Source organism: Ascaphus truei, chromosome 9 (assembly GCF_040206685.1).
Source record: "Ascaphus truei isolate aAscTru1 chromosome 9, aAscTru1.hap1, whole genome shotgun sequence".
NCBI classification, from domain to species: Eukaryota; Metazoa; Chordata; class Amphibia; order Anura; family Ascaphidae; genus Ascaphus; species Ascaphus truei.
This window is the reverse complement of record NC_134491.1, coordinates 8,361,710-8,377,930: the sequence shown is the minus strand read 5'-3', so window position 1 is coordinate 8,377,930 and position 16,221 is coordinate 8,361,710. Positions and strand designations below refer to the sequence as shown.

The 16,221-nt window shown below is 44.6% G+C and overlaps 1 protein-coding gene across 4 annotated transcripts in view; it reads left to right on the top strand.

Annotated features, from left to right (window-relative positions):
* The window catches only part of TTC6 (tetratricopeptide repeat domain 6), a 230,889-nt gene that overhangs the window by 21,119 nt on the left and 193,549 nt on the right, over positions 1 to 16,221 (top strand). For all 4 annotated transcript variants that reach the window (XM_075613298.1, XM_075613300.1, XM_075613299.1 and 1 more), the window contains 2 exons: positions 3,610 to 3,725; positions 8,336 to 8,557. In XM_075613298.1, the coding sequence (XP_075469413.1) occupies positions 3,610 to 3,725; positions 8,336 to 8,557 (338 nt within the window). The remainder of the gene's footprint in view (positions 1 to 3,609; positions 3,726 to 8,335; positions 8,558 to 16,221) is intronic.

Sequence of the window (16,221 nt, the reverse complement as noted above, 5' to 3'; positions counted from 1 at the left end):
ATAGACACGTTTGTAGTCATATTGATTTTTATCCGCATGATTGTCTACATTATTTTGCTTTTACTGCAAGTTTCTTAAAAGGAAAATGTACATACACACACACACATACACACACACACACACACACACACACACCAGCCCCCTCTGCCCCCACAAAACACACTGCAGACACACACAAACCAACAAAACAGACTGGTGCCCCCCTCTACATCCACAAAACACACACCAGCAGCCCCCTTCTACATCCACTGCAGCCCCCTGTAAACCCACACACTGCAGTTACACACACAAAACACTCTGCACCCCATCTCCACCCACAAAACACACACTGAAGACACACACTGCAGCCCCCCTCTGCACCTACAAAACACACACTGAGACAAACATAAACCAACAGACACTGCCAGCTCTACATCCACAAAACACACACCAGCAGCCCCCTCTCTACACCGACTGCAGCCCCCTGTAAACCCACACACTGCAGACACACACACCAACAAAACAATCTGCACCCCTCCTCCACCAACTAAAGACACACTGCAGAGACACACACAAACCAACAAAACACACACACACCAATAAAACAGACTGCTGCCCCCTCTACACCCACAAAACACACTACAGACACAAACCTTTCTTCTCACTCTCCTGTGCGGAGCTCTGTGCAGGCAAGGTGGGGGAGGAGTCAGTGCCTTGCTGGTGCCTCCTGTCCAATCACCTTTCCTGTCTGAGAGTTAATTTCACTCTTTGTGAATGAGAACTGAAAGCTGATTGGCTGGAAAACTTGTCAGGGTGCCAAAAATTCCGTGCTATTACTGATTGGTTAAAATTCCGGGCATTATCCAATCAGTGAGCAGGGATTTCACTAATGCCCGGAATTTAACAGCTTTATCCTATAATTAATAGTATGTTCATATACTAAAATGCATGGCCAGTTGTGATTTCATGATAAATGAGGGAAAGGTTAATGGTTGAATATCCTTAACTCTTAGCGGTAAAGTGTATATACTGCGCAGCGGACATTCGGGCCATTTTTCAAGAGAGAATCTCCATTAACTTAAATGGGGATTTTTGTCCGAAAATGTCCCGAAAGGCTGCTTCGGGAGATATAGAATTAGAATAAGAAAACTTCTGTAGAACACGGGGAGAGTGCCCCGCTTCAGCTGCAGTGTGGTGTAATAAGTTGTTAAGGGGAAGGGTGCTGATGGGTGAGGTAAATATGATAATCTAAGAGTAAAATAACCCAACAGATAGCACTCACATTCCCATTCTGAATGTTCTGGCCCATTCATGAATATGGGCTCTGGGTCAGTCTGATAACTAAACTATTCCAGAGACAGTTAGCATTATTGAGCTACAGAAAAGGATCAGTGTCTCTAGTATCATTACCAGTGCACCATGTATATGACGAGTGGAGCTGTGGCATTATTGCACACCATACACAGTTCCTCTTTGTGTTCTGGCACCATCTATAATATGGGCTTTGTTCTAAGACTGGTTTCACTATTTAGCTTATAATTGGACAATTTGACATAATAGGGTACTTACCTATGCCACAGACCAGTATCATTGTTACGATTAGCTGCTACACATGTTGCAGACTGTTAATTAGTTGTACAATAGATAGTGTTGTTGATCAGCTTCACACGGGGATTACACTATATGCATCAAGCCTCTGGCTTATTACCCACTATTGAGTTGTGGACTTCTTTAGCTTTAGGCATTGTAACTTGCAATGCCTTCCAAGCATATAGCATAACCATATATGTGTTCTATACCCTACTAACAATTCACTTGTTTAGATGTATATTGGGTATACAATATTTGAATATACAACATACTTTATCCATGCCCTTCTGCATTCTCTACTAAGGGATCATTGTACAAGATATCCTCTTAGTGTTAATTGATCCAATTAATCTCAATTAAGTTTTTAAACTATCGATCCAGGGTGCCACACTACACTCGACTTAGGATCAGTAGCGTGCGTCCATTATATGTCTATTTTAACCACCTTTATTTTAACATTTATGACCATTAAAGTTTAAGTTTTAATATTGACACTAATCATTCAGAATGGGAATGGGAATGTGAGTGCTATCTGTTGGGTTATTTTTCTCTTAGATTAACAAAACTTTTGTCAATATTAGGGGGAGACCCAGTATATCCCTTAATATGTTTTAAATAATTCATCATTACAATATTTATAATTGGTAGAGAAGGTATACAGCAGGGGTGGCCAACTCCAGTCCTCAAGGGCCACAACAGGTCAGGTTTTAAGGATATCCCTGCTTCAGCACAGGTGGTTCAATCAGTGGCTCGGTCGGAATGATTGAGCCACTGATTGAGATACCTGTGCTGATAGCCCTAATACCTGGCCTATTGATGGCCCTTAGGACTGGAGTTGGACACCCCTGGGCTACACCTTGTCTAATGTGTGTAATGGTTGTTTTATGGTTGATGTGTTTATTAGTCAATCTAGAGATAATAAAACTTGCAGAGAAAGCACAATATCATATTCTGGAAAATTCAATACATATGTAAGACAGGTTGAGCCATATTTACTAAGTAGTCTTCTGCCAAAAGACCCCTTTTAGCACCGAAAGGTGTCTTATGACAGGTAACTGCCTAATAAACATTGCCCATGATCTGGATAAAGTAAAGGTAAGCTCTAGGGCAGTGATGGCCAACCTTTTTTCAGGCCAATTTTCTACTGCTTCTCTCTCACTCAATTGCTCACCCTCTCACTCAATTCCCACACCCTCCTTCCCTCACTTGCTCTCATTCACCATGGGCGGTGGCTTCTGGTCCCGTCGTGGAGGGGAGCTGGGGCCCCACAGGTGGATGCAAAAGTTGCACCCGACTTCCGGACGGGCCCAACTTCCCGTGCCAGCCGCAAGTACCAGAAAGAGGGGGGGGGGAGGGGAATGGTGTGAGAGGGCCCTGAGAAGAGAACTGGCTTTGTGAGTTCGCGCGATGGTGGAAGCAGAGGTAAGTATCCTGGCTTGCAGGGGGGCTGACAGGCGGCCAGAGAAAGGAACCGGTGGAGCTCCTGCCCCAAATATCATTACGCAAGCCATTCCAAATGCAATGGTTGCCCATCCTTGCTCTAAGGCAATTTGTGCAGCTGCAGAATCAGTCATAGATCCAAATTATTTATTTTCTACATGGGATATAGGCAATGAATATTAAAAGCCTCTGCAGCCTGTCTAACAAGACAAAAGTGGTGCCATTTTGGGTCGCAAAAAATTGCACCACGTACTGTATATCAAAGAAATAAAATCCTGTTGATTTGATTCATAGACCACTCTGACTTTACTCCATCGTAATGTATCTGAAGTAGTTGGATCTTATCTTATCCAGCAGAAACCATTCCTATTCCATTGTACCACAAGATGCTCATTACCGTATATTTGTTAAGCAGGCACTAAGGGTCTACTGGCTTTTGTGAGCAGTGGCGACTGCCTGGCTGTGTTTGGAGGGAGGGGCAGTGGCTAGAAATCACCAGGCGTTGACAGGACAGTTGTTTGTATTTTCAGTGATTTGGAAAACTCTTGTTTTCTCTTTTTAACCCTTGAAACACTTGTCTTGATTTTTGTTTTTGTTCAGATCGCCTTCTCAGACATCATTCATGTGAAAGGAGATGCAGCGCCACTAGCGAGACGAGACACGGGAAAGATCCGTCCTCCTGCAGCACTCCTCGCCACCTGGGAACCAAGGAGCAAGTAATTATAATAAGAGGGCTAAAGATCACAGAGAAATAGGTGCTTTGCTAAGGTGGTGTTTAGGGACACTGACTCTTTCTGCTGGATGAGCTCAAATGCATTTTGAATGATTTCAGTTGGCTGATGCATTTATTTTAAGGTAGAAAAGGAATAAGTGACAATTAAAATTCATTTTAAGGTTCAATGCCAACATTTGGGGGGAAAATGCAAAATGTGAAAACACTCTTAAAATAAATGAGTAGTACTTAAAAGTATATTTTCTTTCAATTTCTCATCAAGCTGGCCATAAATAAATATATAAAGTAAAAACGGTGTGTGTGTGTGTGTGTGTGTGTGTGTGTGTGTGTATGTATATATATATATATATATATATATATATATATATATATATATATATATATATATATATATATATATATATACACATACAACAAAAAGTAGAAGCGCACGCTCCATAGTGTAAAAAGTACAAAAAAATTCTTATAATGTGTGAGTGTATCTTAAAGCAGCAATCCCACCCAGAAGACCTTCAGTGCTGTACTGTCGCACAGCATACACCATGATGGGTGCCACCCTGGGGCCTCTTGCATCTTTGCCATTTGCTCGTTTTGTAGGGGGTGTTCGTTTTTTAGGCGGTGTTCGTTTTGTAGGCGGTGTACGTTTTGTAGGCGGTGTTCGTTTTGTAGGCGGTGTTCGTTTTGTAGGGGGTGTTCGTTTTGTAGGCGGTGTTCGTTTTGTAGGCGGTGTTCGTTTTGTAGGGGGTGTTCGTTTTGTAGGCGGTGTTCGTTTTGTAGGCGGTGTTCGTTTTGTAGGGGGTGTTCGTTTTTTAGGCGGTGTTCGTTTTGTAGGCGGTGTTCGTTTTGTAGGTGGTGTTCGCGATTAGCGCTCCACGGGATCCTCCCCTTCCGTTACTGTCACCAGAACCAGGAAGTGTTCACGTTAGCGCTCAGGAGTGTCCGTATAACGTTAATGCCCCCTGTGTATGTCCTGCTCTTGAAAAAGATAAGTACATTTTATACTGGGGAAAAAACATGATTTTACTCATCTCTAGCTTCTGAGGTTAGCATGGTAGCCTTTAGACTGCCATTTGCTCTGTGTAGAGCTTGATTTCAACCTCCCTGGCACCTATTATTTCAATGCGTATAACTTCCGAACAAAGCATCAGATGTAAAAAATAAAAACAGCGTTGGAAGGGACAAGAAGAGATCTCAAAGTAATAGGAAACGCACAAATTGGCGACCAGTGTGAATTGCTGCTTTAACGCTTTAGGTGCCAGAGGGCTAGCAACACCAGGGTGCCACAGCCCCTCTGATACATTGCGATCACGTGACATCTCCTAAGAGCGATCATGTGATTGAGGTGTCACTGAATCTGGAAACGACAGGAGGAGGAGTTATGGAGTGGAGAACCTGATCTCCCCTGGAAAACGAGCAGTAAAAAGCCAAGACGTAGCCACTACAACATTGAGCTCCTGGTTTGCCAGATCACATGACATAGAGGCTGCATTTCAAGGACACCCAAAGGGTTAAAACAAACAAATCATATCTCAAAAATGCAACGTTCCGGCCCAATGTACTTTATGGGCTCATACATGTGTATATCAACGAATTCTCATTTATAGTGAGATAGTCTCATAAAAGAAGTTTGAGTTTCTATAGGAGTTACCTTGGCATTTTGGTGACCCCATTCATGTCCTTACCTATCTGCAGCCCCTGGAGCTCCTTCAGTTAGGCTAGATTATGTATTAGAACAAATAGTAGTAAGAGACAAAAGCAGCCCCCTCCCTTCAATAAATAGTTACTGTCAGATTATCAATGGCACAGAAATGCTCTGACATTTTCTACCTCTTCCCCCCCCCCCCCCCCCACTCCACTTTCCACTCCCAAAACTAAATTTTCTGCCATGCATTAGACAGAAGTGTTGAGCTCTGTGTGTGGCCGCTCTGTCTCCCAGCTCAAAGAATGATAAATAGCTGGAGTGAGGAGACGTGAGGCTATAAAAACATGCACCTTTTTACCTGCAACATGCCAAAAACAACTCGTTTCTGCTGATAGACTTCTGGGAATGTTTGCCAATGAGGAAAGTTCCTGAGGCAGCTGTCAGGCTGGTCGTGCCAAATTGTGAAGATTTCTTGCAATTTCATTCAGGGGAAAGGACCAAGGTGACAGGGTGATATCCCCACTAAAGGTCAGGTACATGTTTTGTAGCATTGTAAAAGCAGCAGACTTTAGTGGAATGTTTTGGAGCTGTAAACCCTATTCATCACTGAGTTTTATAGCTAGGTTTTGTTCTTTGCAGGTCAGTCTACCTTTTATTGGCCAACATAAAGACTGCATTAATTCTTTCTAGTGTCTAAAAAATGGCATGCTCAAGTGGAACCAACAGCAGGACATACTTGGGGGCAAGATGCTATCATTATATGAGTGAAACTCATATATACTGTGATATATGTGTGTATGTATGTATGTATATATATATATATATATATCTATATCGTTCTGTGGCTAACGAAATACTTTTTATTTGTGCGAGCTTTCGAGATGCATTGATTGATCTGTTCTTCGGGCGATGTTACAATGGATAAAGCAAGAGAACTTTTACTTTAAAACAGGCTGAAATTACCCACCAACACCATTGGTATCCATTCCCCCTCCACACACACTTTTTGTAAAGCACTGTATACACTGTGGGCGCTTTATAAATTTATATTTACACACATACACATATATACACACATACACACACATACATCACAAACATTCAGGGTCCATTTAACACCTAAACTCATAAATCGCATACTGCACAGGGGGGAGGGATAGGTTTCACCCACAGATAACATTCCAGCCTGTTTTAAAGTAAAACTTCTCTTGCTTTATCCATTGTAACATCGCCGGAAGAAGAGATCAATGCATCTCGAAAGCTCGCACAAATAAAAGCATTTCGTTTGCCACAGAACGGTATCAAGTATTTGTTTTGGATTTTATATATATATATATATATATAATACTGTAGATATAGATAGATACACAGGAGCATTGCCGCTTTAGGCTGCGGTCCCAGTAACTGCCACGCGCTGTGCGTGTAAGCACCGCCCCTCAATGTGGCTGGGCCGAGTAGTCACCTTCACGCTGAAGGTGCAGCCGCGCCGTACTGCAAGGTTTTTTACAATTCAAGGAAATTGAGTTTAAAGCTTGCGACGGAGCCGTGGCCACGCCCCTACCGGCGGTTTACCCAATGAGGACGAACCAGCCGCGTGACGTGATGGCCACGCCCCCACAAATCCTCGACCACGCCCCCTCCCGTTGCAGGCTTCCCTCTCTCCTGGAGACTGCAGATCGCGGTTAGCGCTGTGCACGTGCCGCCCCCCGCCGGACGCGCGTGTCACAGCCATGACTGGGACCGCAGCCTTACAGTTGCCAGATGTGTACAAATTTAGAAGTAGATAACTGCAGAATTAGAAAAAAGCTACAAAGAAATGACCAGTGAAGAAAGAAGGACAAGGCTCGTTGAAGGACTACATGAACAGAAATGTGTGTTTCAGTATTGAGAAGTGATCTGTGCATTTAAACATGTTTATACATTAGTAAAGGAAAGTTGCACATTGGTACCTGCGAGGCCAAGGCCTTATCTCTCCAAAACAAGCAGTAGTCTAGTTTCTTTTGAGTTTTTCTCATTATCAAGAATTCATTCTAGGTGACAGAGTGGCTATAAGATCACTAATTTATTGGGACGTTAGTAAAATAACTTATGGAAAGGCTGATACATACAGACGTGGCAGATTTCATTGCTCCCACTGCTAACGCAGCACATCACGTTATAACGCAGAATGTCAGAGTTTGCATAGGGGCCCATGGCAGTGATGACGCTATCACAGGATATGAAAAGTTCAGTCCGCGCTCTGGCTCTTTAAACTTGGAGTGTTGGTCCCTCTCAGTTCTCTTGCTGCTTCTGTGTTTATGAGGTGTCTCCCCCACCTCCAAATGTGGTCTCCACCGGAACCCCGATGGTGATACCAATATCAGCAAAACAAGAAAAAACACAAAAGCGCACCAAGATGAGAGATAGATAATGTATTAGCAACAAATAATAAAATTAGTAACTTACATATAAAATTTCTTTAATAATCCCCGATTCTGGTATCTATCACAGGAGTAGGGCATCACATAGGAAGTATGAAGGGTAATCTCAGTTCTGAGAGATCAGACCCGCGCGCTGGGGCTGTCTCTGTTCACTCTCCTGTCCTCCACGTGTGGTAGCGTGGTGCAGAGTGTAGCACACATGTGCAGGAACCGGGGCCTTCAATAGGTGTCCTTAGGATGCCTGTCCGTTTTTGATAGCATAGAAACGATCGGAAATAAGCAGGAACGGTACACTTGAGTGTGTACTGGTGGTGGGTAGTAAAACCGCCAGCCACAACAGTCGCGACGCGTTTCGTTTAACAAAGAAGTTTACTTGTGTCTTGGTCCGTAGTGCTTACAGATCATCCAGCTTTTAAAGGACAATTGCAGGTCAACCTATCAGAACAGCATACAAATGTTATGCTGTCAGTTAAAACACATCTTACGATGCCTCGTATAGTATCCAATTTCCCTTAATGTTTTTATTTCCAGAGAGCGTGGGCTGCAAACCATCCATCACTTCTGCACAGTATCCCCCAGCCATGTTTTGCCCAGCTACTTGCAGTTGGCTTCACGGGTGCATCACACAGTGGACAGAAAAGGGCACAGTATTCCTATTGAGAAGGGTGTTCTTCCCAAAAGGGCAGAAGAGGAGCATTCAACTAATGCCTATTCAGTCAGCAACTCCCAGGCTGTGCTCAAAGAGGAAATACGGTACTAATGTCTTTTTAATAATAATAATAATAATAATAATAATAATATCTGTATGGGTGGGGAGCAGCATACCTTTTTGTAAAGAATTTAAAAATCTTATTGGCTGCCTCAAACAAATGTAACCATGCTAGGAGCAAAGATTTGCTGGTTTTGTACCTTTGATAATTCACTACAAATTGCATTTCTCTGTGGCCTCTGAATGGAGGAGGGTTTGTGTCTTTTTCACCCTTATTCCACCCTGTCCTTGTCAGAGCGCCCTTAAAGTGAGGAGGAAGGGGGTCACAGGCTGTGCAAAGTCTTGTTGAACCCACATTGACATCAGCCAGATGAAATGTAAATCTCTCCCAAATATAACGATGAGTGCAAATTAACTTTAAAAAAAACCACTTATATGTGTTGGAATTTAATAGTGAAATGCATCAATCACACAGATGTAACCCCTTAAATATACATACAGTAGCCGTAAGGCCTGTACATTTTTTGTCTTAGGAGAAATAGAAGGTGAGTGTTTTTTCCAAAAACACGACATCTACATGAACCACAGCACATAGGAGAGACCTTTCTAAAAATACACTTTTGTGAGGCAGATACTTCCATTCATTCAACCCTTGTGATAACATACAGCAGGGGAGCTCAACTTCAGTTCTCATGCCCCCACAACAGGTCTGGTTTTCAAGATATCCCTGCTTCAGCACAGGTTTCTCAATCAGTCCCTGCTTCAGTACAGGAGGCTCAGAGGATTGAGTCAACTATGCTGAAGCTGGAATATCCTGAAAACCTGACCTGTAGGGGGGTGGGGGGGTTGAGGACTGGAGTTGAGTACCCATGACAGAGTAATGATCCAAAGATGCAATACATTTTAAATGGGGATTATGGAGGCTTACTTCCAGACCCTACACCTTTGCTCACATCGAAATAGGTACACTTTAGTTCAGGGGTCGAAGACTGAGACACTGATTGAGCCACCTGTTCTGAAGCTGGGATATCCTAAAAACTTGACCTGTTGGGAGCTCATGAGGACTGGAGTTGGCCACTCCTGCTTTAGTTCTTTTGTTAACAGGGAATATAGGATCATATAATTAAGTGAGCATCTCCAGTGAAATAACCAGAACACGTGCAATTTGTTATATGCAAAGATCATTTTCTGAGTAAAACACTTGTATTCTTTACATTGTTATACCAGGGTGTGCTGAGAGAGCTGTGTAATGAAGCAGACCTAAACTTATAGGGAGGGGTCCATGTTAACATGGGCAAGAAGCCAAGAGTGACACACTATGTGCTCATTTGCATGTCATTACCCAGAATCCCTGGCTGCAGTTTAAGCATTGTATGCTAAGAGATAATGGGAAAAGACAGGGTTGTGGACCTTTCTAAGATATGTGAATGTGCTCATAAGTGCTATTTTTATTCGCTGTACACACACACACACACACACACACACACACACACACACACACACACACACACACACACACACACACACACACACACACACACACACACACATAATCAGTCATTGATCTTCAAGCTGATATACTGTATATTTATTTATTTATAAAATATTTTACCAGGAAGTAATACATTGAGAGTTACCTCTCGTTTTCAAGTATGCCCTGGGCACAGAGTTAAGACAAATAATACATGGTTACAAATACAGTTACATAAATGAGCAGGGTATATATTATATACAAGACATTGCATGCACAGTTAAAGAAAATATATATTATGGGCGTATGAAACAGTTACAGACCAGATTAAAATGTGAGACAGCCTTAGATTTGAATGAACTTAAACTGGTGGTGGATTTGAGAGTCTCCGGTAGGTTGTTCCAGTTTTGGGGTGCACGGTAACCTTGGGACCATGAACAGTCTTTTGGAGTCTGATCTCAGATGATAAGTGCTGCATGTGGTAGGGGTGAGGAGCTTGTTAAGATAGATGGGTAGCTTGCCCATAAAGAATTTAAAGGCAAGACAGGAAAGGTGAACTTTGCGCCTAGACTCGAGTGATGCCCAATCTAGTTCTTTGAGCATTTCGCAGTGATGTGTGTTATAGTTGCATTGGAGAACAAAACGGCAAATTGAATTGTAGAGGGTGTCAAGTTTGCTAAGGTGGATTTGAGGTGCCGAGCCATATACTATGTCTCCATAGACAATAATTGGCATTAGCATCTGCTGTGCGATACGCTTTCTGACCAGGAGACTTAGGCCTCGTTCAGGGTGCAGGCTTCGGAGGGAGGGCGTGCTGCCGTGCAAGCTGCCGTGGGACACAATGTATTCAAATTGAATACTGATTGTCAGGGTAGCAGCTGCACTGTCTCCGAAGTACGGAGCTGACGCTGGCTACAGTTTCAATAAACAAAAAAATCGTTTTTTGAAGCTGCAGCAGCGTCACTGGGACCTAGGCAGCCAATGAAATTTCATGACTGCAACTTGGATCCCTAACCTGCCGTCTGTAGCCCCGCCCCCTCCCCGCCTCCTCAACTCCTGAAAAAGTCTGCTGGGAGGATGAACACACATCGCCCAGCAGACTGCCGCCCTCCCTCCCGAACGCCCTCCCTCCAACTCCTGCCTCTGGCACCCTGAACGAGGCCTTAGGGAGGATTTGTTCCTGTAAAGTACCCCTAGTTTGGCATAGGTCTTGGTTGTCAGGGTATCAATGTGCATCCCGAATGTTAAGTGGGAGTCAAACCATATGCTCAGGTATTTAAAACTAGTGACAGGGGTTAGGGTGGTGTTAGTGTTGGTTTTAATCTGGAGCTCAGTCGCTGGAAGCTTTAAAAATTTAGTCTTGGTCCCAAATACCATTGTTACAGTCTTGTCAGTGTTTAAAAACAGTTTGTTGTGGGAAATCCAGTTTTCGAGTCTCGAAAGCTGAAGGTTCTGAGATTTAACCAATGAGAGACAGACAGTTGAGTGCTCCTCTGCTCTCACACAGGCAGAAATAGATACAATAGGTACAGCTGGTTTGAATAAAACATAGGCTATAAAATAGGTATAGTACCTGCTGAATAGATACAGTTGGGAGGTATGTTACTCCCCTTGATGCTTTTTTATTATTGCTGTGCTCGATTTAAAGCTGCAGTTCAGTCAATATCCTGCATGTGGTTTTTTTAAATAAATCAGTTCTGTAGTAAGAAAAAATACTTTTAGCATTTTCTGTTTTAAAAAAAACAACTTTGAAAGACCAATTTTCTTGTATTCTATTTTAACAACCATTTGCTAAGGCACTGCCCCTTCATGTCCTGTCACAAGCCCTGGCACACCCCTTTGTCAGCCCTGCCCTCCCTCTAGCACATGTCAGTGCAGGAGTGCTCATGAATATTCATGAGCTTCCACTGCCAGTCAAGCAGATTATAAACAAATCCCAGCTTTTAATATGTCACCAAATTTCGACCTATCAATACATGGAAAACGAATTGACCTGCAGCTATACAGTTCTTTAGCTAATTAGAGATTGCACACATAAAACTATTGAAGTAAAAAAATAAATGTAAAAAAAAAAAAAAAAAAAGACTGAACTGCAGCTTTAATGGCTTTGCCTATCTGGGGCACCGCTTCCTAGGGATGGTTTGTAAATTAACGGTTAATTTTGGGGAAGAATTATGCTGTCAAGTTAAAAAAAATTAAGTATAACTGCATTTTATTCAGTTTAGTTGCAGAAAGATGCTTCCTCACTGCTGTATGACCCAACATTGCATACTGGAAAAACAGATGTACATTCAGTGGTCAATGAGTGCCATATTCTTCAGCAGTGAAAGGGTAAATATAACCCACCCAAGGCCTCTGAAGTGAGTTCTAGCAGGCAGTGCTGTAGACAGGTGTAATTGGTTGGACACTCATTATCTCTCCTGTAGGAATGTAGCCTCTTTTAAGGAATCGCTTATCCGTGACAGCCCCTCCCACACGCACAATGAGCCCCTTACAGAAAGCGTGTGCAAGGGATGCTTAATTCCCAGTGTGTCAAGAACTGCCATCGGCCCTCAGCCGGCTGGCCCACACACGTCACCTATCTACTGAGTGATGCGTGTTTACTTTCACCAGTCACTGCTTCCAGGATAGAACTGCCAGCATTAGTATTAAAGGTGCATTTCATTTACACTTATCCGCTTCTCAAAGAAATAGGTTTTCGCCCAAATGTACCAAATGCATGCTGGTCTTTTCCTTTCGGTAGCTCCAGGTAAAATCCCAGAAGCAACTACAAGAGAATACAAAATCACGTAAACCCTTGAGTGCCAGGTTGCACCTGCACATTGTTCTGCATCTCCTGGCAAGCAAGGGTTTAATAGGGGTTTTCATTTGACCGTTCTGTTTTTGTACTCATTGCTTCTACTTGACTATTTTCATCCTGATCACATATTACAGTGAAATCTTCCAGCAGTTTTCTTGTTCAAGAGAAATCCTTTTGGTATTTTTCATTCTATTTTCATTTGCGGATCTGTTCTCAACTTTGGTGTAACCGAGTAAGATATGAAGAAAGAGCAAGTGACTAAGGCCTCGGTCCCGCTGCGCTCGTTGGCGCGGGCGGCAATGTAGCGAGTTCCCCACCAGCAGGGGAATCCTCGCGAGCCGGTCCCGGTCCCCCCTGGCTGCACAGCTGACTACACGCTGTCGCGCGTCAGCCGCTGGAGACACCACAGAATGGTGTTTCCTAGCTTCGACGCGTCACGTGTGTGGCTGTGAGCCAATGGGGAGGGGAGGCTTCGGGAGGAGGAGAGGCTTCGGGGAGCGGGGAGGAGTGTGGAGTGAAAGCAGGTGAGTGCCTTTCTCTGTGTGTGTGCCTGTCTGTGTGTGTGTCTGAGTGCGTGCGTGCCTGTCTGTGTGTGTATGTGTGTGCCCGAGTGCGTGAGTGCCTGCCTCTGTCTGTCTGTGTGTGTGTGTGTGTGTGTGTGTGTATGAGTGCGTGAGTGCCTGCCTGTGTGTGTGCGCGTGTGTGTGTGTGTATGAATGAGTGCCTGCGTGTGTGTGTTTAAACTTACTTTCCAGCTCCAGCCCGAGTCCGTGGAGGGAGGGGGGGGGAGAGTAGCGGGTCCCTCCGCTCAAGCCACGCCCCCCCTCCCTGTCAAACCGCCCACCACCCGCCCGGCTCCCGCTCCCTACAGACCGCATATCGCGGTCTGTGTATCTCAGCGCACCGCCTGTCAGCAGTGCGGGTGCGCTGACTCTGGGAGCGGGGCCTTAGCCTTAATTGTCAATATGGTGCAAAATCTGGAAATTTGAATTATTAAAAAAAAAAAGACCATTTGGTGAAATTGTGGCTCCTCCAAGAGTTTTTCCTATCAGGAGTACACAAAGAAATATATCACGTTACTTTTATCTTTTGGAACATGGTTCAAAATATCTTCTCAATTTAGCACAAAATCTATCTCATATGCTTTATCCAATACCTCTCAGTCATACTTTCTATCTAGGAATCTCTGTCTTAATAGATTCGATTGTCCCATAAATCTTTACTGGTTTGAACAATTCCTCCTTATCCTATAAAACGGACTATAGGGTATATTTCTTATCCACCTTTGGTGATGGCTGTTTGATTGTAAGATTTTATTATTGCTTCCCACTTTTTAACGAAAACGTTTCACTATTAATCTCACTATTTACTACATATAAAGATAAAGGAAGTCCATTTTTTTCCTTATGATTTTGTGACGTTAAATTCATATTATGACTCTTGATATAAGCTATTAAATCCTCTAAAGATTCAACGCTTCTCTTCCAAATGATTATCACATCATCAATAGAATGCCTCTATCTATAGTATTAGACCAGTGATTCCCAACCAGGGCTCTGCGGAACCCTGTGGCTCCATGGAGCAGTCTCAGGGGTTCCGCCTGTCCTCCCACACTCACTGCAGCCCCTGGCTCTCCTCCTCCCTCCCCCTCCCTCCTCCTCCCTCCCTCCTCCCTTACCCCTCTTCCCCCTCCCCCCCATCTCCCTCCCAGGGCATTGAGGCTTATGTGAGAGCTGTGGCGGATGTAGTCGGTCTCTCTGCAGTGGTGGCAGCCAGCAAGATGTACGGGAAGGACGTTTTCTTCCTCCGTATGTTGGCTGCCACCCACACCCTAGTGCAGAGGGGTATTGCAGTAGGGGGGACTTACATCCCCATTGAACCCCTAGAAGGGTTGGGCACTAGGATCATTCTTTCTAATGTGCCCCCCTTCCTCCCAGACTGCCTCATGCGCCCCCACCTGCAAGCCCTGGGAGACATTAAGTCTCCTATAACAAAAATACAGTTGGGCTGCAGGGATAGGGCGCTGAGGCACGTGCTCTCCTTCAGGCGGCAGATACAACTGCTGCTGCCAGGGAGCACAGAGTCTGTGGAGGGGTCCTTTGGGGTGCCCTACGAGGGCATCATGTACACGGTGTACTATGGCACGGAGGAGGTTAGGTGCTATCTGTGCAAGGAGCTGGGACACGCTCGCAGGAGTTGCCCCAAAGGGAGCAAGAGATCTACCCCAGCACCTGCACCCGCTCCTCCCTCTGCCAAGACACCCTTTACTGCTGTGCCCACCACAGTGGGGCCTTCGAGGGTTAAGGTCCCCCCCAGGGCCGTAGGAGATGTCGCTGCCCCATCTCGGGCAGTGATGTCTGCACCTCTCCCTAAAAACCAGAGGGAGAAGAAAAAGGCCACCCTGGTACAGCCATCCTATATATATATATATGAGGGCAACCACAGGGCCAAAAACTCCGGGACCCTTGACCATGTTCGCGCCCGGAAGTTTTACCACTTGTTGCGAGCCCACATGGCTACTCAGGATTCAGCACCCTGAGCGCCTGTGGGAAGCACAAGGAAAACTCCTGACTACCAAGGCTTTGAGCTTCGTTACGCTTTATGCAAATGGCTGTAGGGATGGGTTTCGCAGGTTCAGGTACTCTCCTTTTTACAGAAGGGAGGGTATTCTGTGAGTTTCCTGCAAGAAACCCATACCACTCCCGAGGCCAAAGCCAGCTGGCATCTGGAGTGGCGAGGCAGGGCCTTCTTCAGCCACCTCACTTCGTCATCTAGTGGGGTGGTGACCCTGTTCTCGGAGTCCTTTCAGCCAGAGCTACTGCTTGCCATGGCTGTTGTTCCAGGCCGTCTGTTGCATCTCAGGGTCCGGCACGAGGACTGCACGTTCAATTTCTTGAACGTGTATGCTCCTGCCACCGGACCCTTGAGAATGCAATTCTTCATGAGACTGTCTGAATACCTGGAGACAGTCGACATGGACGAGTACGTGGTGCTCGGGGGTGATTTCAACTGCACCCTCGAGGCTCTGGACCTGAATGGTGCAGAGCAACACAGGTACTCTGCGTCGACCCTGCGGGAAATCATCGCCTGCAACTCCTTGGTAGATGTCTGGCAAGAACAACATCCCGGGGCATCCACTGAGTTCACCCATGTTAGGGTGTATATGGGTAAACGGATGTCCTAGTCCCGGATCGACAGGCTGTATATTTCCAGCCACAAAACACATAAGGGAAACAAAGAAATTTTCCCAAAAAGATCCCCATTCACTGCACAGGAAAGCTGAAAGAATAATAAATCAGGGTTCTAATACCCACTAGCAATGTAGTGAAATGGGCTGTAAGGGGTACCATCAAGTAACCGCTCCCAACACTGTGGGGGGACAGTTACCACCAATGCAAATTTAAAAATAAAAAATAATAAATACTTTAATCACCACT